The sequence below is a fragment of the Zalophus californianus genome, chromosome 14, assembly GCF_009762305.2.
Source record: "Zalophus californianus isolate mZalCal1 chromosome 14, mZalCal1.pri.v2, whole genome shotgun sequence".
In the NCBI taxonomy this organism is placed as follows: domain Eukaryota; kingdom Metazoa; phylum Chordata; class Mammalia; order Carnivora; family Otariidae; genus Zalophus; species Zalophus californianus.
Genome location: NC_045608.1, coordinates 24269173 through 24292419, shown reverse-complemented (window position 1 = coordinate 24292419; position 23247 = coordinate 24269173). Strand labels below are relative to the sequence as shown.

At 43.7% G+C, this 23247-nt stretch overlaps 1 protein-coding gene, 1 long non-coding RNA gene and 1 pseudogene across 6 annotated transcripts in view; 2 read left to right on the top strand and 1 right to left on the bottom strand.

Moving 5' to 3' along the window:
- Window positions 1–185: 185 nt before the first annotated feature.
- Window positions 186–20848, bottom strand: LOC113912334. Its single transcript, XR_003516809.1, has 3 exons — window positions 20730–20848; window positions 4384–4531; window positions 186–537 (listed from the first exon to the last, which is right to left on the bottom strand). It is a non-coding gene; the product is annotated as an uncharacterized LOC113912334 (long non-coding RNA).
- Window positions 10286–10500, top strand: LOC113912333 (annotated as a pseudogene).
- A 12-nt stretch (window positions 20849–20860) lies between the features above and the next one.
- The window catches only part of PIK3IP1 (phosphoinositide-3-kinase interacting protein 1), a 48857-nt gene continuing 46470 nt past the window's right edge, over window positions 20861–23247 (top strand). For 4 of the 5 annotated variants that reach the window (XM_027575365.1, XM_027575364.1, XM_027575360.1 and 1 more), the window contains exons 1-3: window positions 20861–21164; window positions 22118–22234; window positions 22321–22440. In XM_027575365.1, the coding sequence (XP_027431166.1) occupies window positions 21080–21164; window positions 22118–22234; window positions 22321–22440 (322 nt within the window). In that variant the 5' untranslated portion in view covers window positions 20861–21079. The remainder of the gene's footprint in view (window positions 21165–22117; window positions 22235–22320; window positions 22441–23247) is intronic. The other variant, XM_027575362.1, reaches the window with a different exon arrangement.

Here is a 23247-nt window from a genome sequence, read left to right as displayed (position 1 = left end):
TTCTGACAATAATAACCTTAATAATAACAACATATGTTGTGTTTAGTAAGTGCCAGGTGCCCTTCTAAACACTTCACATATATTAAATTCAGTCTGTCCTTACAACTGCCCAAATAGGTAGGGACTATTTTTATAGTTAAGCAACTCACCCCAAACACAGAGCTTTAAGTGGTGCACCGAGGACCTGAACCTAGGCCCAGAGTCTGTTTCTTCGTTCCTGCCCTGCACTCAGGAGTGCCACGGCTTGACCCCAGGTGTCCTGGGAGCTCCCACTCAGCTCCTTCCGTTCTCAGTGCACACCATTCATTCCCAGGACTGGGCCTTTACCCATGGAACGCCCTCCACCTGGAAAGCTCTTCCTCTGCAGCTCTGGGCATCTGAATCTTATCCTTTCCACAGCCTTCGTTGCTGCTGCTCTCCTGGGTCGTCACCACTGTGCCCTGGTTCATGGGGGTCTCCAGGGACAGCCAGCTGGGTGCAGATCCCAGTGCCACCACTTTCCAACTGGGTGACCTTTGGCAGGCGTGTTTCCTTTTCCTGGTGTGGAAAACAAGGGTAACAGTTTCCCATTCACACAGCTGCTGTGAGGATTACATGGACTGGTATCTATGAGCACATTAGGAAATACTCAAAAACCTGTACTATCTCCCTCACAAGACTACACCCTCCTAAGAATGAACATAGGCAAACTTTTTCTGTAAAGAGCTGAGGGTAAACATTTTCAGCTTTGTGGGCCTATGGTCTGTCACAGCTACTCAGCTCTGCCCCTTGTGTAAGAGAGTCTGGCACAGACAATACATAGATGGATGGGCATGGCTTGTGCCAATAAAACTTCACTGATGGACGCTGAAATCTGAATTTCAATAATTTTTACATGTTACAAAATATTATTCTTCTTTTGATTTCCCCCCAACCATTAAAAAATGTAAAAACCATTCCTAGCTCACAGGCTGTACAAAAACAGGTTGGCAGGCCTGACTTGGCCCCCTGGCTAGAGTTTGCTGACCACTGTCCAAGGGCATTTCTCCAGGCCCTCCCCGGATTTCAAATCTTGGATTTCACCCAGACTGGGGTCCCAGCCTACCATGGGCTCACAGTTTGTGTGAGTTAAGCTTCTCTGACACCCAGAGCTTGTGATTTCTTGGTCTGCGGATCAATCCATTGATCCCTGCAGAGTGCAATGCCACATCCCCCAACCAAGGTCGTTCCAAGAACTCCAGAACCGACGCAAAGAAGGGCCTAATGTGCTCAGAACAAGAACGGCCTGCCCAGGTCACCTATCCTGTTTTCTGGTCCTTTTGTTTGTAGAAGTAGAGGAGGGTAGAAGTAGAGGAGGAAGGTCAAGGGGAGAGGGTAGTCAGGGAGCTGGCAAAAGGAAGGCGTTGTAGGGAGTGGTGAATGAATCCTGTTACTGCTTGCTCCAGTTCTTCCTTAGGGCTGATTTATCTCTGCTTTCTGGCTTTTCTGAAAGGTCTGGACTCTGAAGCACCAGGGATGAAGCACCAGGCTGCTAGTTTGGGCAGTGAATTGAGAATTTCACAGTTCTCTTGAGTGCCCCTTGCAGGAGGAAATTCCACAGTCATGCCCCCTCTCACATTTGAATGATAGTAGTCAGCACTCACCATGAAGTTACCTAAAACTTGCCCTAAAGTTATCACCAGCATCACTAAAATCCATTCTGGGCCTTGGAGAAAGCAGGCTGGAGGGATTTCCTCCAATTTACATAATCATGCCTGGCCACTGAGTGCCTGGCAGCAGAGCCTCTAGAATTCTAGTCCTTACACACTCCCCTCCCCCCTCTCATGGCTACTTCTGACGCCTCCTCTGGACCTCTCCAAGAGTGCAGGATGCCTTTAGACCCCGTGAAGCGTTCTCCCTGGGGGTGGAGAGGAGGAGGGCAGAGCAATAAATGTCTCGATCTGCATCTCTTGCTAAACTGCTGTGAAGGTAAATACCAAATATTTATCTAAGAGAAGAAATCTGTCCTAACAAAACATGTTTCCTTTGAGGACAGGGCAGTATGGAGGTAGGTACCTCTGAATAAAGCTTCTTTGTATCACTGTGGATGGGTACAACAGGAAAACAACTTATTTTTGCTTCAGAGAAAATCTGCTGCCCTCCCTAAATCTGGTGCCCTACCCCATGGCCAGTCCATACCAGGCAGAGGTCAAAGCCTGTGGCAACACTGAAAAGGAAACTGCATGATTATTGACATCTTCTTCTCTCCTTCAAGGGCATTCTCATCTGATTTTCTCCTCTTCTGAGTCAAAATCTGTGCCCTGAGCCTGCTGAATGTTTTGGCGTCATGTTAAGGAGCACAAGCTCCATGAGTGGCAGGGCTTGTGGGTTTTGTTTTTTTTTTTTTGGATGATGATAAACTATTTGCTCATTCATGTAGGTTGCTTTGCCTGTTAAGTCCTTATCTCTTGCATACCTGAGGAATTTTTATTCAAAAGCTCAGTTCACAAAAGCTCAGCCCCTTGTCTGTACAGCTTTCTCTGTTCCTCCAGAAGAGAGTTTTCATTTATTACATCACTACCATGTACCATGCACTGCACCAGAGGCCTTATGTATATCAACAACCCTATGGGGTAGCTACTATTTTATTCTTACTGAGGCCCAGAGATATTAAGTAACTGCCAATGTCACATAGCTGTGAAGTTGGTAGAGCTGATGAATCCTGAACTGCTCAGACTGTGGAGCCCAGGGCTCCATCACCGTGTTTCCCTCTGTGCCATCTCCCTGTTCTGCGCATATTTCTACTCTTGCATCATCTTTTTATGATTCTATCTCCCCATATGAGATCAGGTTTCTTTGCAAACGGGATTCATGCAAAGATAATTCATTTCTGTATTCCCAATACCTAGAATAGTGCTTGGCACTGAGCAACCACTAATTCATCCAACAAATATTCTGAGTGGCTACAGAAAGACTGAATTCCTGTTCTCAAGGAGCTTAAGCATACAGAGTAGTACAGGACATGGGACATATACCTAAACAGATGTCGGTACCACAAGAGAGAATATAACATGGGAGGTAAGGGAAAATAAATCCTCTGATGATTTGGAGAAGGATGATGTGCCAGCCGGGTCAGAGAAGATGCCATTAGAGTAGGACCCTGTAACACCCTTAGAACTTGAAGATGTAGGATGGGTGGGGGAGGAGCAAGGGGGCTCAGAGAAGGAAGGACATGGGCAGATACCAGTCCAGAAGTATCTGAAGTCCAGATACCAGCTGACGAGCAAAGTAACAAATCCCTTCATGCCACTGAGGGAGAAAAGGGCCATTTCAGACTGTATAGGAGCTGCTGGGAAAAGTCAGCCAGCCATCAGATTGAGAAGAACTAGTTAGGGCAGACTATGCTCCAATGTGGGGGCCAGTGTGGGTGACTGAACAAAGACAATTTCCTAGGGGAATTCTGCAAATCTTCTTTCATTAAACAAGAACTACTGCTATTTATTGAGGACACAATTCTGATTCTTGTGATCATGACACATACACCTGTCTCCATTTCACAAGAAGAAAACCAAAGTTCATAAATACAGCACAGAGGAAAAAAAAAAAAAAAGCCTGAGATTTAGAATCAGAAGATCTTGATTCCAAGGCTCACTCTTACTTTTCTATACCAATGGCAGAACTCTTCTGGAAAATTATTAGAATTTATCAAAATCCTAAAAACGTTTATATCTTTTAAACCAGTAATTCTACTTTTTGGAAGACAGATCTAACAAAGTAAGCCTCAGTAGCTTAATGCAAAAAGATGTATATAAATTGTGGAAGCAGCCTAAATGGCTGTTAATAAACAATCATTTGAAAATGATGATTACACAAAATGGTTAGTACCATGGGGGGAAATATTTGTATCAAAAGTAGTGATGAGAAAACAGCAGGTTATGGAAAAACAAAATTGCCTACGTAATAAAATCTGAACAATGTTAAAAAGATACATGGGGGAAAAGACTGGAAAGAAATGCAATTGCCACTGGTTTATCCCAGCATCTTATCCTGGAAAAACTTGAAGGGTTTTGATCTTTTTCAATGGCTGCCCTCAGTGACACAATGCCAAACCCCCTTTTCTCACTGGGTACTTAATGATGGATGCCATGATCCTCAGCTACTTTCAGGAATTCGAATAGTCAGTCTCCTTCTGGTATTTAAGATTAGTTTTAAATGTTTATATAATAAAAATATTCATTTTTGAAATGTCCATCTCAAGTTCCCCTTCAAAGATCCGCTCTGCCCCTTCCCAAGGAAGCCAGACCTGGTCATGGCTCTGGGGGTTTGAGGTGAGGGTAGGGGAACACAGCCTGTCCTCCACTTCCCCGCTGGTTCCTCTCTGTGGGAGGGCTGGGGACAGAGCTAGGGAGGCTCAGGTCTTCCTACCTGACAGCAATGGGGAAGCCAGGGTCTCTCTGATGGTTGGTTGCTGCTCTTCAAGGCTAAATGGCTGCTGGTTGCCATCTTCCTCTGTGTGGCAACATCAAAACACTGGCTCTCTTATGCAGAACTTTCTGAATCTCAGCTTCCTTACCTGTAAAATAGAAAGAAAACAAACTACCTTATGTGGGTGATGTGGAAACAGAACAAGATAAGGTATGTGCGAGCACTATCAACTATAAAGCACTATGTAAACAACATTTCCTATTATTATTACTTTGAGGAGCCTATTATTTGGAACGTCTACTATTATTTGATTTTTTTAAAGATTCTATTTATTTATTTGACAGAGAGACACAGCAAGAGAGGGAACACAAGCAGGGGGAGTGGGAGAGGGAGAAGCAGGCCTCCCACCAAGCAGGAAGCCTGATGCGGGGCTCGATCCCAGGACCCTGGGATCATGACCTGAGCTGAAGGCAAACACTTAATGACTGAGCCACCCAGGTGCCCCAAGAATGTCTACTATTATTTGAAATGGAGACCTCCACTTAGAGATCAAATAGATATTTCACTTAATAGGTAGAAACAGAACTGGTGAATACCACCCCCCTCCTCCCCCCGCAACCTAGCTCTTCTCACAGTCTTCTCCATCTCAGTTAAACAGCAACTCCATTCTTCCAGTGATGCAAGCCAAAACCTTTGCAGGTAGCTGTGGCTCTCTCCTCCTCTCACACCCCACCCACACCCAATCCCTCAGCAGACCCTGCTGACTTTTAAACCAAACCTACTAGTCAATAGCTTCTTCCCACTTCTGCTACTACCCCATCCAACCCACATCACCTCTCTCTGGCAACCATCCTCCAATTGGTCTTCCTTCTCTACCTTGCTTCCCTGTGATCGACTCCACACTGCAGCCAGAGTAAGCCTTGTCAAACCTAAGTTGGTTCACGTCATTTTTGTTTTCAAACCCTTCAGTGGTTTTCCATCTCACTCAAAGCAAACCCCAAAGCCCCTGCCAAGGTGTACAAGGCCCCAGATGATCTGGCCACTTGTTTCCTCTCTGAGCTTACTCCTACCACTCTCTCCTTCACTCACTCAGCCCCAGCCACTCCATCTTCTCACTGTTCCTCCCACAAGCCAAGCATGCTCCTGCTTCAGGGCCTTTGCACTCTCTAGTTCCTTTGCCATGAATATTCTTTCTCCAGACAATCACAGGACTTGCTCCCTCACCTCAACAGAGTTGTTTTCCCTGATCACCAAATTTAAAACAACACACTCTTGCCCTATCCTTCTTTCCTGCTTTTTCTCCTTTCTTAGCAGTTAGCACCCCTGACATGTTACATATTTATCTGGTTATGGTCTACCTTCTCCCACTAAAATGCTGGACTTTGCCCACTGCTACATCCCCAATACCCAGTAAAGAAGTGAATTCCTTCCAAACATTTCTTTATAATGACCATTTCATAGATATACCTGCCCAAGTCTGGTGGCAATTTTCATGCCCTTGGGTTCTTCTGGATTGGGTTCCCTTCCTTGTGTATTGGGGAAAATCACATGCTTCCTTCTAGGAAGGAAGGGTAACAAAAGCCTATTTCCATGTTCAACTTTAAGTGTAATTACCCTGGCACTTGGGGTTTGGGGTTGGAGAGAAGAGGAGGGGATTTGCCCTTAGTGTCTGACCATCTTTAACGCTCTTCCTGATGTCTGTAGTTTGGAGTCTGGCAAGATGCATTCTGCCACAGCCCACTTTCTGGGAAGTTGCATTGTGGTAAAGACAAATACATGTAAATAACCAAGAAATCTAGGAAGTGGGTAGGTGTGGGGCATTTATGGTATTTATGGAGGGTGAAGGGAGGAGGACCTAGTAGAGCATATACCCAGAGCTCCACAGAGTTGTTACTGGTCTTAAGAGTTGGGAGATGGGGTCACATAAGACCATGAACTCTAGGGACTCTCCCATCTACATGAGCCACCCCACTTGGTTCAACTTTCACAGGAGGCCAAAATAAAACTCGGTAGCCATTCAACCTACATGGTGACTATGTCTGACCTCAAGGCGCTTTGTCTTAAGGGGAGAAGGAGCACATCTCTATTCTCAATATAGAGGCTGATTCCCACATAATGACCACCTCATTTATGGGTCCATGCGGTCATGATACTCGTGGTCTTCAGGTGCTGCAGCCTCCAACCCTGCTCTTCTGACCTTAGCTGGCACTGGGCTACCTTCCTTGCCCCTTATACAGAAAGCTGCACTTCCCTGAACTGTTTTCAACAAGCTGCTCTCTTCCTCCTCAGACCTGCCTGGACTGGCTAGGGCACTCCACAACAATGTTCTATTTTCCCTTGGCAGAACCTGCCTCTGGCTCCAATCCTTGGCCACCAGCGGCACCTGTATGCAACTACCCTGGAGAGACCAGTAGGGGGAGCCAGGAAAATTCAGATTCTTCAGCTAGACAAAAGGGGTCAAGGATAAAAGCTACTTCTAAAGAGGTTCAAGTAATTTTCTCCTCATTTAAGATACACAGAACCAAGTGCCCTGTTAAAGCAGCTGGGTGTGAGGTTCAGGTGAGTGGAAAGCCAAAGGGAATTCATCCATTCAGTCATCAACTATTTACTAAGCACCTACTACATGCCAGACTAGGCATTGCATATAGAGTAATTAATGACAAAGATTGCTGAAGTCCCTAACCTCATACATTAAAGTTGGTGAACTAGGAGGGAGAATAGGTAAGTGAGGTCTAGGCACTTGGATCAAAGTGCATGCATGACAGGTTCACAGAACTCTGGGAGTGGGAGAGACAAAAGAACAGAGTTTGAGGCCAGAAAACACCTATGATTCTACCAATGCAAAAAACTTCCAGAGAAAGAATGTCAGGCCCAATAAAGCTGCTAAAAGCAATCTAAATGAGAGCACACATCCCAATATCTAAGGGAAATAGCTTCAACAACAAGTAGAAACTGAAAACTTGATCAATATACTGACTTTGTTTCAAAATAATCCAGTGGGGATAAGGAGTAAATGGAAGTAGAGATAAAACAAGATTGGCCACATGTTGATGATTCCACAAGCTGGGTGGCAGGTACCTGCTAATTCATTATATTATTCTACTTTTGCATATCTTTGAAAATTCCCATAGCAAAATTTCATATGTACCAACAATTTGATCAATAACCACTACAGACAAGTTTTACAGAAGACATCCTATTTGTTATGGGGGAAAACTGAGCATCTCTAGAGGCTCATCCAAAATTCCTAGAGTTCAGAACACACTGAGGCTGCGGACATTTTCTCACCTGTCCCCACTTCTCTCATAGATCTGTTGCTAGAGCCCATGATTTTGATCCTTCAAAGAATGGTACAATGAATGCAAGTTATTCACTGAAGCTCCTTACCTGTGTTATTTACCAAAGAGGGGAAGAAACTCAAAACCTCTCTTGGGGAAAATACTGAGAAGTAAATTCTATCTTCTGTTGCCCAATAAGGAAGGAGTGTGTGGTAATGATGATGAGAAGGGGATCAATGGGAGTCGGGGATTAATTCTGTTCCCAGTAGCACTGTAAGGTCACTGGACAACCTTGAACAAATCCCATAATCTCTGGAAGCTCCTCCTTTCTAAAGGCAGGGATATATTACATATGGAAACAGCACTTGTAAATGCTTGTTTTGGCAGCATAAGAAAAGTTCAAAAGACAGGTTCTTTCCCATGTGTCTCATCAGTGTGACATCTCAGGAATGGTTATTCACAAATAAGCATACAGCAGATTGTAAGGTTGGAGCCACTCTTGATCTCTGCACAGCTCTGGTTCAAGAAAGAGGTTTTCTTAGAGGCCTTCTACCCCAGAAACTCAACTCACAACTGGCCGGAAGTATTGGGTCTGAGCTGAGGCAGATCAGAGTAGTCTGCATTTCTATGAGGATGACCTAAAAAAGCAGCCAGCATTCTCTGATATCGATGGGGGAGGCTTGATAGCTAATGAGTCTGGGTCGAGAAGAAACAGTGCAAACAAGGCTATCTAGAAAAGTTAAAAGCAACCCAGAAAACAGGTAAAATAAAAGCTTAACAAAAATAGCACAGCAGAGCAAGGCAAAAAAAAAAAAAAAAACGCTTCATAATTATTTTAAATGACAAGGGTACTGATTATAGAAATGATCCACACAGAAGTGTGTGTTCCCCAAAAAGTGAAAAGAAAAATACAAAATACTGTTCACAATACACAAATGTACTCAGAGGCAGGCTTGCAATAATAAAAGTAGAGAATTCACAAAGCTACAGTAATCAAAACAACATGGTACCAGCATAAGGATAATAAGTCTATATATCAATGGAATAGAACTGAGAGTCCAGAAATAAATCTATACATCTATGGATAATTGATTTTCCACAAGGTACAAAGACCATTCAATCGGGAAAAGACAGTCTTTCAACAAATGGCATTGGGACAGCTGGATAGACATAGGCAAAATATGAGACCAACAGGACAAGCAACCAAAGGAAAAAAAAAACTAAATTAAAAACTTGTATGCATCAAAGGGCTATCAAGAAAGTGAAAACAGGGGTGTCTGTCTGTCTCGATGGATGGAGTTTGGGACTCTTGATCTTGAGGTTATGAGTTCGAGTCCCATGTTGGGTATAGAGATTACTTAAAAATAAAATCTTTTTTATTTTTTTAAAGATTTTATTTATTTTTCAACAGAGAGAGAGACAGCGAGAGAGGGAACACAAGCAGGGGGAGTGGGAGAGGGAGAAGCAGGCTTCCCGCCGAGCAGGGAGCCTGATGTGGGACTCGATCCCAGGACCCTGGGATCATGACCTGAGCCAAAGGCAGACACCTAATGACTGAGCCACCCAGCACCCCTAAAATCTTTTTTAAAAAGGGGTCGGGGGGAGCCTGGATGGCTCAGTTGGTTGGGCATCTGCTTTGGGCTTTGGTCATGACCCCAAGATCCTGGGATCAAGCCTGCATTGGGCTCCCTGCTCAGCGGGGAACCTGCTTCTCCCTCTCCCTCTCCCCCTGCTTGTGCCCTCTCTCTCAAATAAATAAGTCTTTTTAAAAAATAGATTTTTGGGGCACCTGGGTGGTTCAGTTGTTAGGCGTCTGCCTTCGGCTCAGGTCATGATCCCAGTGTCCTGGGATTGAGCCCCACATCGGGCTCCCTGCTCAGGGGAAGCCTGCTTCTCCCTCTCCCACTCCCCCTGCTTGTGTTCTCTCTCTCACTGTCTCTCTGTCAAATAAATAAATAAATAAATAAATAAATAAATAAATAAATAAATAATCTTTTAAAAAATTGTTTTTAAAAATGCCTGCTTCTCCCTCTCCCACTCCGCCTGCTTGTGTTCCCTCTCTCGCTGTGTCTCTGTCAAATAAATAAATAAAATCTTTAAAAATAAAAGTAAATAAAACTTAAAAGGGGCGCCTGGGTGGCTCAGTTGGTTGAGCATCCAATTCTTGATTTTGGCTCAGGTCATGATCTCAAGGTCCCAGGATGGAGCCCTGTGTTGAGCTCTTCACTCAGTGGGGAGTCTGCTCGAGATTCTCTCTCTCCCTCTCCCTCTCCCCCTGCTCACACACTCTCTCTCTCCCTCTCAAATAAATAAATAAATAAATCTTTATAAAAAAAATTTTTAAGTGAAAGCATAACCCATAGATTGGGAGAAAATATCTCGTATATTTGATAAAAATCTATCCAGAATATATAAAGAACTCTTACAACTCAACAACAAAGAAGACAAACAACCCAATTTAAAAATGGGCAAACGACTGTAATAAACATTTCTTCAAAGAAGATAAATGGCCAGCAAGACATGGAAAGACGCTCAAAATCTTGTTATTAGTTATTAGGAAAACACAAATCAGCATCTTTACCAGGCTGGGAAGGCAGGGGTTTGGCTCTGGCAACCGGGCTGCGATGTGGTTCAAGATCCTGCCCGGGATCGGCGTCATGGCCATGTGCTTGGTCATCCCCCGGCATAGCCATGGCGCACATCCACAGGTTCAGTAACAGCAGCAAGGAAAAAAGGGTTGCCTATTATCCATTATCAGTGGAGTTTGATGCAAAGAGATAGGTGGGTCCCTGGGGTTAATCGTTACTATGTGTCAAAGGGTTTGGAGAATATGGATTAAGGAAGCATTTTCCTGATTGATGAAAAATAACTCAGTCATACTCATCTACCCCTTCTAGAAGGTTATGCAGTATATTAATGTAGTGTATAATAAGAACAACAAAAAAGTAAAAAAAAGAAAACGCAAATCAAAACCACAATAAGATACCATTTTACCCCACTAGGATGACAATAATAAAATAAGGTGGGGGGTGAGTGGGAATAACAAGTGTTAGCAAGGATATGGAGAAATTTTAACACTCCCACATTGCTGGTGAGAACATAAAGGTGCAGTCACCATGGACTGGCAGTTCCTCAAAAAGTTAAACAGAATTACCCAGCAATTCCACTCCTGGGTATATACCCCAAAGAACTTAAAACAAGTATCGAACAAGAACCTGTACATGAATGTTCATAGCAGCATTATTCATAATAGCTAAATGTGGAAAAAACAACCAACTGATGAATGGATAAACAAAATGTGGTGTACCCATAAAAGGGATATTATTCAGCCATAAAAAGGAATGAAATACTGATACATGTTGCAACACAGATGAATCTCAAAAACACTACTTCTAGTAAAAGAAGCCAGACACAAAAGGTCAAATGTAGTATGATTCCATTGATATGAAATGTCCAGAATAGGCAAATCCCTAGAAACAGAAAGTAAATCAAGGCTGGGGAGAGGAGAGGATAGAGAGTGATTGCTAACAGATAGCAGGTTTCTTTTTGGAGTGATGAAAATGTTCTGGAATTAAGATGGTGATGATGGTTGCACGACCTTGTTAATATACTAACCAACTGCTCAAATGTAGCTGTAAATTGAATTTTATAGTATGTGAATTATAGCTCAATTTTAACAAGTGGAGCATTCATAAGTTTTTTTGTTAAATTTTCTTAAGTTCATTACATTTTTTTAAAAGAGATTTTATTTATTTGAGAGAGAATGAGAATGAGCTGGGGCGGGGAAGAGCTAAGGGAGAGGCAGAGGAAGAAGCAGACTCCCCTCTGAGCAGGGAGCCCCACGATCATGACCTTCGCTGAAAGCAGACACTTAACTGACTGAGCCACCCAGGCGCCCCTAAATGTGTTTTAAATGTGTCTTTGGTCTTAATGATGCAGGGACATACTGAAATCTGCTTGGGTCCCTCTCTCTTTGCAACTCATTTGTCATCCTCATTTCCCATCTCATCCCTGATCCACAGCTGCATACCAAACCCCTAGCCATTACCAGAACACAGACTGCCAAGGTCTCTCATTCTCCAGCACCTGTGCTCATGCTTCTCCTGCCTGGACACTCATGCCCTTGATCTACCTCATTCAATCCTATCTTGTCTTTCAATACCTAACACAAATGTCACTGGTGCCTTGAAGATCCTCCAGCTTTGCCCTACCCCAGCTCAGAAAATGTACTTTCTCTGTACCTCTCTCTGTTCTTCTACAGTGGCATTTCTTATACTCTATTGTAATGGTTTAGTGCCATGTTGGTCTCTTTTCCTCCCTCTTCACCTCAGACAAGGACCCTAAGGAGGTGCAATTTTCCTATTCCATCTCTACCACCAGTGCAGTGCTTAGAACAGAATAGGAAGAGAAGAAACCAACACTGACTGAATGCCTAATAAGTGCAGAGTATATAACCGTTAATCTTCACAACCATCCTGCAAAGTATATATTACCATCCCCATTTTACAGATGAGTAGACAGGTTCAGAAAGGTTGAGTATCTTTCCCAAGATCATTCAATTTTTTAAAAAGATTTTATTTATTTATTTGATAGAGAGAGAGACAGCGCGAGAGGGAACATAAGCAGGGGGAGTGGGAGAGGGAGAAGCAGACTCCCCACTGAGCAGGGAGCCCGATGCAAGGCTCAATCCCAGGACCCTGGGACCATGACCTGAGCTGAAGGCAGATGCCTAAAGACTGAGCCACCCAGGTGCCCCAAGATCATTCAATTTAAGTGATGGAGTAGAGGGGTTGAGATCAGAACTGGACTTCTGTGCAAATCCAGGGTTATCCCCGTCAGTACAGCGAGGCAGTTTTTAGCACAGGCTATGGGACCAGACTGCCTGGGTACATATCCAGGCTCTTCCACTTACTATCCTTTGCTTTAGGCAAACTATTTAGCCTATGATCATTTCTTCATTTACAAAATGAGGATTATAATTGTGCCTGCACATAGGGTTTTTATGGAGAATAGATGAGATAGTATATATATAAAAATACTCATGGGGCATCTGCATGGCTCAGGTGGTTAAGCATCTGCCTTCAGCTCAGGTAATGATCCCAGGGTTCTGTGACTGAGCCCACACTGGGCTCCCTGCTCAGTGGGGAGTCTGCTTCTCCTTCTCCCTCTGCCTCTCCCCCCGCTTGTGCTCTCTCTTGCTCACTCTCTCTCAAATAAATAAATAAAATCTTAATAAAAAACAGAGCAGTATCTGGCACATACTAAATGTTCAATAAATGTTAGTTATGATGCTTTTGTTACTGTCCCATGTTGAGCTACTGTTTGGTAAATATTGGATGGCTGGATAAAATGTACATCATTCTAGGCAGAGATTACTGGATTATCCAATTCACTGGCAAGTGAGGACTACAGTCTCTTAGGAATCCAGAGAGGAGGGACACCTGGGTGGCTCAGGCTGTTGGGCTTCTGTCTTCGGCTCAGGTTGTGATCCCAAGGTCCTGGGATCAAGTCCCACGTTGGGCAGGGGAGTCTGCTTCTCCCTCTCACTCTCCCTCTGTGCTTTCCCTCTCTCTCTCTTTCTCTCTCAAATATATAGAATCTTAAAAAGAAAGGAATCCAGAGATGAGATGTTAAATCTCTAATAAGTAAAAATACTAATGTGATAACACTTTGACCTTTTTAAGACTCTTTAAGCTGACAGTGGCTATAAAAGAGAGGAAACCAAGTATTTTCAACTCCATTTCCAGATAATTTCAACTTGCTTAAAACTACCCAGCGTAACAGGAGCAAAATCAGAGGTTCAGCTAGGCTCTAGCTTCTGATCCTACATGGTGGCAGTAACAACAAGAACAACAACATTAAAAATAATAGCAGAAGTTCTTAATATGTGAGGTATTTAATTTAATGTTTATTGGAGATTTCCCTACTATATCCAAGAGAGCAGAAGCTCAGAGCAAAAAGCATGTTATTGGCCTGATGGCAGAGCTATTCTAGGAATGGGAGGCTTTTTCATAAATCTGATGACTTATGAAGGTGACAAAAGGTTAGGCCACTCAGTGTTGGAGAGGACAAGATCCTAGAAAGTGGAAATGTTCCACTACTGGGTATCAACAGCCTGGCTGCAACTGGGCAGCATTTCTATTTCTAATGTCAGGATAATAAGGAAGTTGCTGCCAATGCTGCATAAAACTCAAGACACTTAGCAGTGATGGCTGACTTCCAACTGAGCCATTAAGGTAAATGTAAAAGAAAGTTCCAGGTAGAAATATCATTAGGAACTCAGAGAACACACTGAGTGTTTGAAGCTGGTACTTAACCTTCTATTATTGAACTCAGGGTCTTACCATGCTGGGACCAATCTGAGTCCACTTATGACACCCCCTTGTGCCTATAATACTGCTCATTTCTGTTATCTGGGCTTCACAGAGGTAATTAGGGCAGCAATCTCTTATGGCTGGGCCTCAAAGTACTAAGATGTGATTTCTCTTGTCCTTGCATTTCCTTCCAGCCACAATTGTTCTATGATCTTGTTTGGGATTCCTTTTTTTTCTTTTCTCCATTTCACTGAAACAGAGTCTGAAGAATACATAACATATATTAGTATTCCCTGACATACAAATCCTTTAAAGAATCCCTCTTAAGAGGAGATGGGATGGAGCCAACAATGAAAAAAGATAGATGAAGAAAGTTTTGAAGAGAATAGTTCATGTGACAGTGCAAAATGACAGACACACCCAGGAAGGAACTGAGATAGATAATAAAAGGAAAAGCAGTGCCTGACACAGAAGATACTCAAGAGCTGTTTGGGGACTGAGAAAATAAATAGTAACAGGAGAATGAAATACCCGGATTCTAAAGGTAGAACAGATGTATTTTCCCAGCTACCTTGTTATTCCCAGACCCAGCATATATTCAATAGATAAACACCTTATTTACATATTGTTTATGTAAATACAAATGCTAACTACAACCCTGAATGATAAATTAAAAGTAATTCATGGCAAACACCACAGTCCAGGGCTTGGCACAGCTGAAATACACAGATGAACTTTTTTTTTTTTACATTTTGAAGACAGAGCAAAGATTAGGACAAAAGTGTTGCCTTCCTAAAGTTAACCCATAGAGCCTATGCCACATGACTGCCTAGACTAGGCCTAGTATTCAGCCAAGGTCAATCGCTCCAACTCCAAACTCAGGACTCTCCTGCTCCCTCTCCCTGACAGCTTAGAACTCCTGGGCTCCATCTCTGAGCAACTCTGTTTATTGCAAATGCTCTTGATAAGCAATGAAGTTTGGATATGAGGCTTGGCTTCTCACTTCCGCTCTGAGACCCATTTACCACCCACAAGCACCTGCCTTCATGGAGGTCACACATTCTCATTATGCTCATGAATTCTAAGGCTAGATCCAGAGCTCCTTTGTGCATTCTACCCAGCCTGCTTTCGTTCCGGTACCTGCTTAGTTCATCCCCACTCACCTGCGTCTTACTCTGATTTTTCTGTCCATTAGTCCCATATCAAATTGCTTGCTGGGCATTTCTACATGCATATGTCAAATTCAAAACCACTGAGGCCAAATCCATTATTTATCCCCAAATCAGCTCCCCTTCTCAACCTCCCTGGCATGGCTATGGATCAAATAGAATGGATGCACAACCACTAAGAAATCTATCTGCCAGTAGGCCAAATCAGTGTATTGGGTCCAATGTCAGCCTTGCCCATAATCCTTCCAGCCACTTCCAGTCCTACTCAGCTAAACTTCTTTAAGCAGTTGTCCATTCTCACATTTTCCCTTCATCATCTCCTTTTCCTTTTATAATCCATACATTTAGCTCCCTCGAACCAGCCCCCTCAACCAAAATTCCTCCTGATAAAGTCACTAATGGCTTTCTTGTTGCTAAAACCAATTCTTTTTAGCTTTTATCTTAAGTGACCCTCTAGTAGCATTTAACAGTGTTGACCACTCCCTCCTTCCTGCAACACTCTTCCTTTAGCTTCTCTAACACCACACTCTCCTGATTGCAATCTACCCATCTTTGACTGCTTTTTCTCAGCCTCTCCCAAACCTGCTTTTCCTCTTGTTCCTTATCTCAATGAATGACACCACCATCTTCTAAGCTTCCAAACCAGAAACCAATTTCCTTGGCTTCTCCTACTTGCTCCTGACATCCCTCGGTCATGGAGTCTTACTTATTCTTCTTCCTAGTTTGCCTCTCTTCAGCCTCATTACCTATATTTGTAGAGCACTTACTATGTGCCGGGCAGGAGTGTTCTAAGTGCTTTAATCCTCACAGCAAACCTCTAAGGTAAATTTTATTATCATCTCCAAATTTCAGATTAGGAAGAGACCTAGGATGGTTAAGTAACTTGCATAATGTCACATAGCTATTAAGCAGCAGAGCAGGATTCAAACCCAGGTGGCCTGACTTAATTCTGGGTCCAGGTCCACTATTCTCTTTTACCTACATTAGTCCAACAGCCTCCTTGCTGGTCTTCCATCTTTCTGTCTTGGCTTCTTCTAATCCTCTACCCTGCAGCCTGAGTGATCTTGCTAAAACATGTCACTCTCTTGCTTAAAACTTTTACTGATTCCTCACTGCCTTCAGGATAAAGTCTACACTCAGGAACCTCCATAATCTGGTCAGCAAGTATTCACCTCTTTGGTTGCATGTTTTTTGGCCTCATTTTAATCACCACCTTGAATGCCCCACTAGCATAGTGATAGCCTACGTTTCCAGGCTTCTGCACATTGTCTGACCTGCCAAGAACACTAACTCCTTCCCCATTCAGATTTTAGTTTTTCTGATAAGCCTTTTCTAACCTCCTAAAACTAGGCCATAAGCACCCCCCTGTGCATTCCCACGGCCCCCAGTACTAATCTCCACTGTAGCATTTATTTCACTGTTGTTTTGCCTACTACTATCCGCTCTATCACAAAATTATGAGCTTCTTGAGAACAAGGACCTTGCAGAGTTCACTGTTGTATCCTCAGTACTCAGCTTAGTGCCTGCCTGGTATGCAGTGGATGTTTAATAATCACTGAATCAATAAGCCTTTATTGTCTGCATCACACTGTTTAACACCTACTTATAAATGCCGTATTAATATTTTCATTTTCATATGTGTTAGCCTGATCTTTATAACCAGATTCTAAGTTTCTGGAAGAGAGCAAATATACTCAGTACTTCAAAGTCAGAGGTTGCTAACACAAAGACTGATACAGTTAATATTTATTCAGGGCTGAGTGAACATCAACAATCCAGTGGTATAGGTACTATTTTTATCTCTCTCAACCTCCATTTGAGGAAACCGAGTCATAGAGAATTTAGTAGCTGCCCTAAGATGATACAGTGAGTAAATGACAGAGCTGGGATTTGAGTTCTGATACTGGTACTTGTACTCTTAGCCACAATAAGAACAGGCTGAGGAAACTGAGAATTACAGATGCTAAGTAATTTGCCCAAGACCATACTGTAGCACCAACACTGGAACCCAGGTCTTTCCAAAGCCTACACTCTTAATTATTTGGCATACAGCTCCTCTTGCTTTAAATGTCAGCACTAAAGCTCATACTGGGTGTTGATAAATTTTAAAAGCTTCAGCTCTGGTTTACTGAGATTGAAGAATATTACATTCCTTTCCCAAAGAGGCATCCTTGTAGCTTACTGGGTTAATTTACCTTAAATATCAACAGCCTAGCCTTACAAGCCAATTAAGTTTATATAGTCTCTAGTGTTATCCCTGCAACACTGAAGACTGTGTTTTCCTCAATGTGAAAACCCATGTTTTCTAAGACTGGCCTCTAAGTAAAAATCTACTCTCATTCACAAATTTACTCTTCCCTTTATTTCTCAAAACCAGTTATGTGATATTCCCAAGTTCTCTGCTTTTGTGGATCCTCAGTTCCTCGGTGTAGAATGTCTTGTTTCTGAAAGTCACCTCTTGGCTGTTTTATTGTTTACCCTTAAAAAATTACTATTCTCTGTAGGCTTATTAGACTCTGTCTTTATGTGGTACTCTGCTTTTCCCTTTTTATCTCAAACATTTACTAAACACTTAACTGTGTATCAAAATGCAAATAACCTAACTCATTGAAGGCCATACTTTCAAAGAAAATGGTCTTGGGGTTTAGATATTGGAATATTATTTCCTTAACAATCTTCATAGAGTCATCCTCTGCTCAGTTTGCAATTATACACCCAAATATCTTTCAGCAAAATCTCAGCAGCTACTTCTACAACACATTATATGGAGAGAATAGCTGGAGCCAACTCATTAGATATTACTCCAAAGATTTTTACCAACACGTTAGCCCTCTTTTGCTGACAAAAAAGATTCTTAAGTCTTTTAACAGCTTTATGGCTTCCTTATTAGAGCTCTTCCACTAACATTCCCTGTTATCAAAATGAACTGCTCATCTTTCTTGGGAAATGTTCTGAGGTTATTTCCTGAGTTAACAGTATGGCTTTGTCCCTCTGGATCAGTAATGATTTAATATAAAATTGAGAGTCAAACATCCCTGAAATATTTAGTAAAATATGAGTATTATATTTCACAACGTTGTCTTCAGGGATATATGCAATCCAAATGAATATATGAGTAGTGCTGTATCATATTATTATTGTAGTAATATTTCCAGAAGAAATATGGAATTTGGAGTAACCGTAGGCCATGAAATATGGCCATATTACAGCAATACATGAAGCAAAGTTCAAAACTAGATCATAAGAAAAAAAACAAAACATCATCAATGATGATGAAAAGCACATCTCTGACCTAAATCCAATTTCCTTGAGGAAGGAAGGTACTGAACTTATTATAATAGAATACGCCTTTGAAGGACTGAGAAGCCTGTCATTCTAGAAAAAATCAAATCACACAGATAAATGTCTTACAGGCAAGAAAAAGCAGAGATGACTAAGCTGAAAAAAATCTTCTCTAGCCTGTCTTATATCTTTTCTAGGTAGTGCTGTTCCTGATAAGACACATGGCACAAAATATGGTTTCTCTGTACATCAAGGTAAGTTACAGAAGATAGCAGTTTTCTGAATAGAAAACTTAGATAATAGCAACAGGTAACGAAGTCTGGGATTCTGAGGAAGAAATACTGTCACCCCTACATGGGCACAGTAGATAATCTGAAAATGGTACAAGTGCTGGCCTATGTATAGCCTGTCTCTATTATATCAGAGGGGAAAGTATTATAATCTGGCAGAAGTAGCCCTTCAGAGTCTGAGGAGCATTTCATCAGATAATAACTGAACACTCACTGCATACAAAGGCAATAGATTAGATGCTGAGGAAGCAATCCAAAAGAACTCCCTGCTACTCTGAAATTAAAAACTGCATTCTCATTTTCTCAAGCCTATATATTTTATGTAATGAAACAAAATGTATATCATATTTCTCTTACAGGGGTGTAAGAGTATTTAGGATCCTCAAGGAAAATTGTGCAAAGAACCCTTCCCCTTCAGCCTTCTGCCTATAGAAATATCCTAATTCCCTGAAAATAATGTAAGCTTTCTTTAACAAATGAAGTATACCCCGTTACTCTCTCCCTGACCATTTCACTTTTTCATAACACTTAAGACCACCTGACACTTTACATATTTATCATTTATCTTTCCCAACTAGAATATAAGCTTCATAAGGGCAGAGATTTCAAGTTTTTTTTTTTTTTTTTAAGATTTTTAAATTTATTTGACACAGAAAGAGAGTACGCACAGGCAAGGGGAGTGGCAGGCAGAGACAGAGGGAGAAGCAGACCCCCACTGAGCAGGGAGCATGATACAGGACTCGATCCCAGGACCCTGGGATCATGACCTTAGCCGAAGGCAGATGCTTAACCGACTGAGCCACCCAGGCATCCCTCAAGTTGCCATCCTTCTTCACAGATACATTCTCAGTATCCGGAACTATATCTAGTATGTGGTAAGTTCTCAAAAGAATTGTAAAGTTAATAAAAGTGCTTTAAAAAGACCCCTGAATACTATATTAGAATTATTAAATTACTAAATTTTGGCGTATCTGTGTATATGTATATGTGAGTAAATTTACAGATTCTGTGTAATATCCAGCATAGGCCAAGTCAGGAGTCAGAGGATCAGAAGCTTTTGTGGGGAGACGGAAGCATGATCGCATAAGCAAAGCAACGTGTCTTATTAAATGGACTGAAGGAATCAAACACAGTCAGCAAACTTCTGTAAAAGTAAACTAAATTTATCTCTGTTCTTTCCATGTCTGAAATCTGACTGTAGTAAATTCAAATTCACTTCAGATTGGTTGGATTGACATTAGCTTTCTTCCTTGATAAAGCTTTTGAAACTTATGGAAGTTTTTTTTCTTCTCCCTAAATTACTGCCTAAAGATACAAGCCCTCAGATCAAAACAGTTTCCTATTTCTATTTTGAGATTTGCCTGAGTCACAAGGTAGTCTTGGAGAATCACTCTGTTCTGTCTCTCCATTTACTGAGGCTGCCTGGGAAATCAAACTGTCAGCCAAACAGGAAGAGGACCCTTCTGCCTAACTCCAAAAGACCTAAGTCATATGAATGTGGTGAGGTTTAATGATGGATATAAATCACTGCGAATGGATTTCTCCACAGGGTGGAGAAAAAAAGCAAACATTTGACTTTACTTCCTCTATATGAATTCAGGGCTGGTAGAAAGGGTAGACTATTAAATATAGCTGAGCAAACGTCCCAATGTTTGCATAACATGTGTTTTCAACTAAAGAGACCCCTTCTCTATTCCTACTATATATGACACCCCCAAAACCCAAATATAAACAAAGTAAAGTGACTGATCTGATCCTGGCAAAATTATAGTTTAAAAAAAAAAAAAGTCAGGGTTCATAAAAATGTATAAACCACAAAGGCCCTTTTTCTTTTTCAGAAATGGATATGAAGTGTTCCTTCCACCTGGATACTCTTCTTTGAGCCCCCTATGTGGTCTTGAGTTCCTCCTGCTTGTGTAATTAGCATGTCCTAAGCTGTTCTGCCTTTGGGACTATAATTTCAAACCTTCCCACAATGATGCCTCCTGACAGAGTTACTCTTTCTGTACTCACACAAATGGAAACAGAAGAGATGAAAGCCCTGGGGATGCAGTCAGTGTAGGTCTCAAACTGATCCTCTGCTAAGCACAACCTGAACTTCTCAGCCTCTCTCTTCTCTGGGTGGAGATCCTCTCTTGGCTTAGTGATCTCGCATGGCATAGGAGGCTTAGGACCCAGGGGGCGCCTTTCAGCCGAAAAACACCTCGCTGCAGCAAGCTAGCTGGGAAGCTCCCAGCTCTAAAGAGAGGCTGTTTACCAGAAGAGCATAACAAGGGCAGGTCTGACTGCGAGGCTGGGACTGGGAGGCAGAGGCGACGCTAAGGGGACCCCGGTTGGGCACTGGTTGGTCAATCACAAGCAAGATGAAGGAGGTGAGGATGCTCTTAGCCTGGGTGCAAACATTCCTCATCAACAACATGCTCCTAGCAGAAGCCTATGGATCTGGAGGTGAGATTACAATCTTTCCTTCCTGCAGCAACTTAATGAAGTAGAAAGGGTAAAGCTGTTTCCCAAGCATGGCCAGGCCAGACAGGAAGATGACTGGAAATGAAGCTTTTAGCTGGTTTCTCTTGTCCCATGAAGGCTTCTTTTTTTTCTTTCCCCCTTTTTTTCCGTCTTCTTCTTCCTCCTTTCCCTGTTAGGGGCTTGCAGCTCCATATTTGCCATTAAGAACAAAGGCAAGTAGCCACTTTCTCTGTCCTTTTCCTTGCCTGTGGCTCCATGAGTGGATGGAATTTGGGATTCATCTCCCCTACTCCCTAAGTCCTTTTCTTTTCAGGGGCTTTGCATGGTGTGGTTAGGGCACAGGCCCTCCTTCCCCAGGCTCTCCTGCTCAGGGGAATGGGAGTTTGGAGTCACATCCAAGCAGGGATGAGGCAGGTTCCCTCCGTTTGAGGCTCTCTTTTGCCTGACTGAATCAAGGCTTTTGTAGAATTCTCTTGGGAGGGAGTGTTGCCAGTGCAAATGTGGCCATATCCGTGAAAGGAATACGCCGGTTTATGTAACGTGGAATTACAATACAAGGATGACCGAACCAAAACTCCCAACATCTCCAAAAAGGTACCCGAACCCAGGCGTCCCCCGCACACTCCTCCAAAGTGGCCACAAGTTCCAGAGTAACAACCCCTTGCACTTGTGCAGTGCTTTCCGGCTTACAAAAAGAACAGCAAAGCTTATTCTCTGAGCGCTGAGTGAGGGCCGGGCACCAGAGGGGCTTTAGACGCGCTTTCTCTTCCTTCTTTTTCCGGGCCTCACAACAACCCTTCAAGGCAGCAGGGGTTTTCCACATGAGGTCAGGGAGGCCCAGCCGGGCCCAGGGTCGCCCAAGCGGGGTAGGCCCGGCTCCCCTGCCGGCCACTCAGTGTTGGCGGGGGGGGGGGGGGGGCTCCTCTTCCTCACAGACTGCTTCTGGGACAACGGCCACCTGTACCGGGCGGACCAGCCCTCCCCAGCCCCGGGCGTGCGCTGCCTCAACTGGCTGGAGGTGCAGAGCGGCCTGGCGTCTGCCCCCGAGTCGGGTGAGTGTCTGCCCCGGGCGGCGGGCGGGCGGCGGCCGCGGTCTGGGTCCTAGCCCCGTCCCATGGCGCCTTCTCTCCCCTCCCAGATGCCGGCAACCATAGCTACTGCCGGAACCCGGACCAGGACCCACGCGGGCCCTGGTGCTACGTCAGCGGCGACGCCGGCGCTCCCGAGAAGTGGCCTTGCGAGGACCTGCGCTGCCCAGGTACCCGCCCGGACTCCGAAGACCTGAGGACCCCCGAAACCCCCACGCCCAGGGAGGCCTGGGAGCGGCCGCAACACCCGCCGCGCACGTGCGTCCGCGCGTCGCCGGCCAGCCCTGCCCCGCCCCCGCGCTGTCCGATTGGCCAGGGCTGTCTCCAGGCCTCAGGGCCCAAAGCCCATTGGCTGCTGCCGCCTCTCCGAGTGAGCTCATCCTCCGCGAGCGCCTTGTAAACAACTGGGGGAGGCGAGGCCACACCTCTTGGCCGCGGGCTCCCTGAGTGGTGCGCAGTCTCTGGGAGCTCATGGGGCTCGAGTCCCGGCCCCACGCCCTTAGCGAGTCCCTTAGCGTCTAGTGGCCATTTGTGGAGCGTTTGCTGTATGTTAGGCACTCTAGTCACAGCGACCCTGGAAAGAAGCTATTTGGGAGATCTGAACCTCAGAGAAGTTCAGCGACATATTGAAGGCTATGGCAGGGTCTAGATTTGAATCTAAATTTCTTAGGATCCAGAGCGAAGGCTGGTTGCTCCCGAGGCGGCGGGACCTTTCTCTGAAATTAGATTAAATGGGATGTGTAACGCATATAACATAGGGATTGGCAAACTGTGGATTCATGGATTGTTTCCTAGCGCAGAGGGGGCCTCTTCCCTTGGAGAAGAGGGCAACTGAGCCGGGCCTTGGAAGATGGCAAGAATTTGAACAGATAAAGACATGGGAGGCAGGAGAGGCTCTTTCTTACGTTCTTCCTCTCACATTTGCCTTGTCCCAGCTGTAGCATGGCCCCCTCAGACCTGGTCTTGGCCCTGGGGCA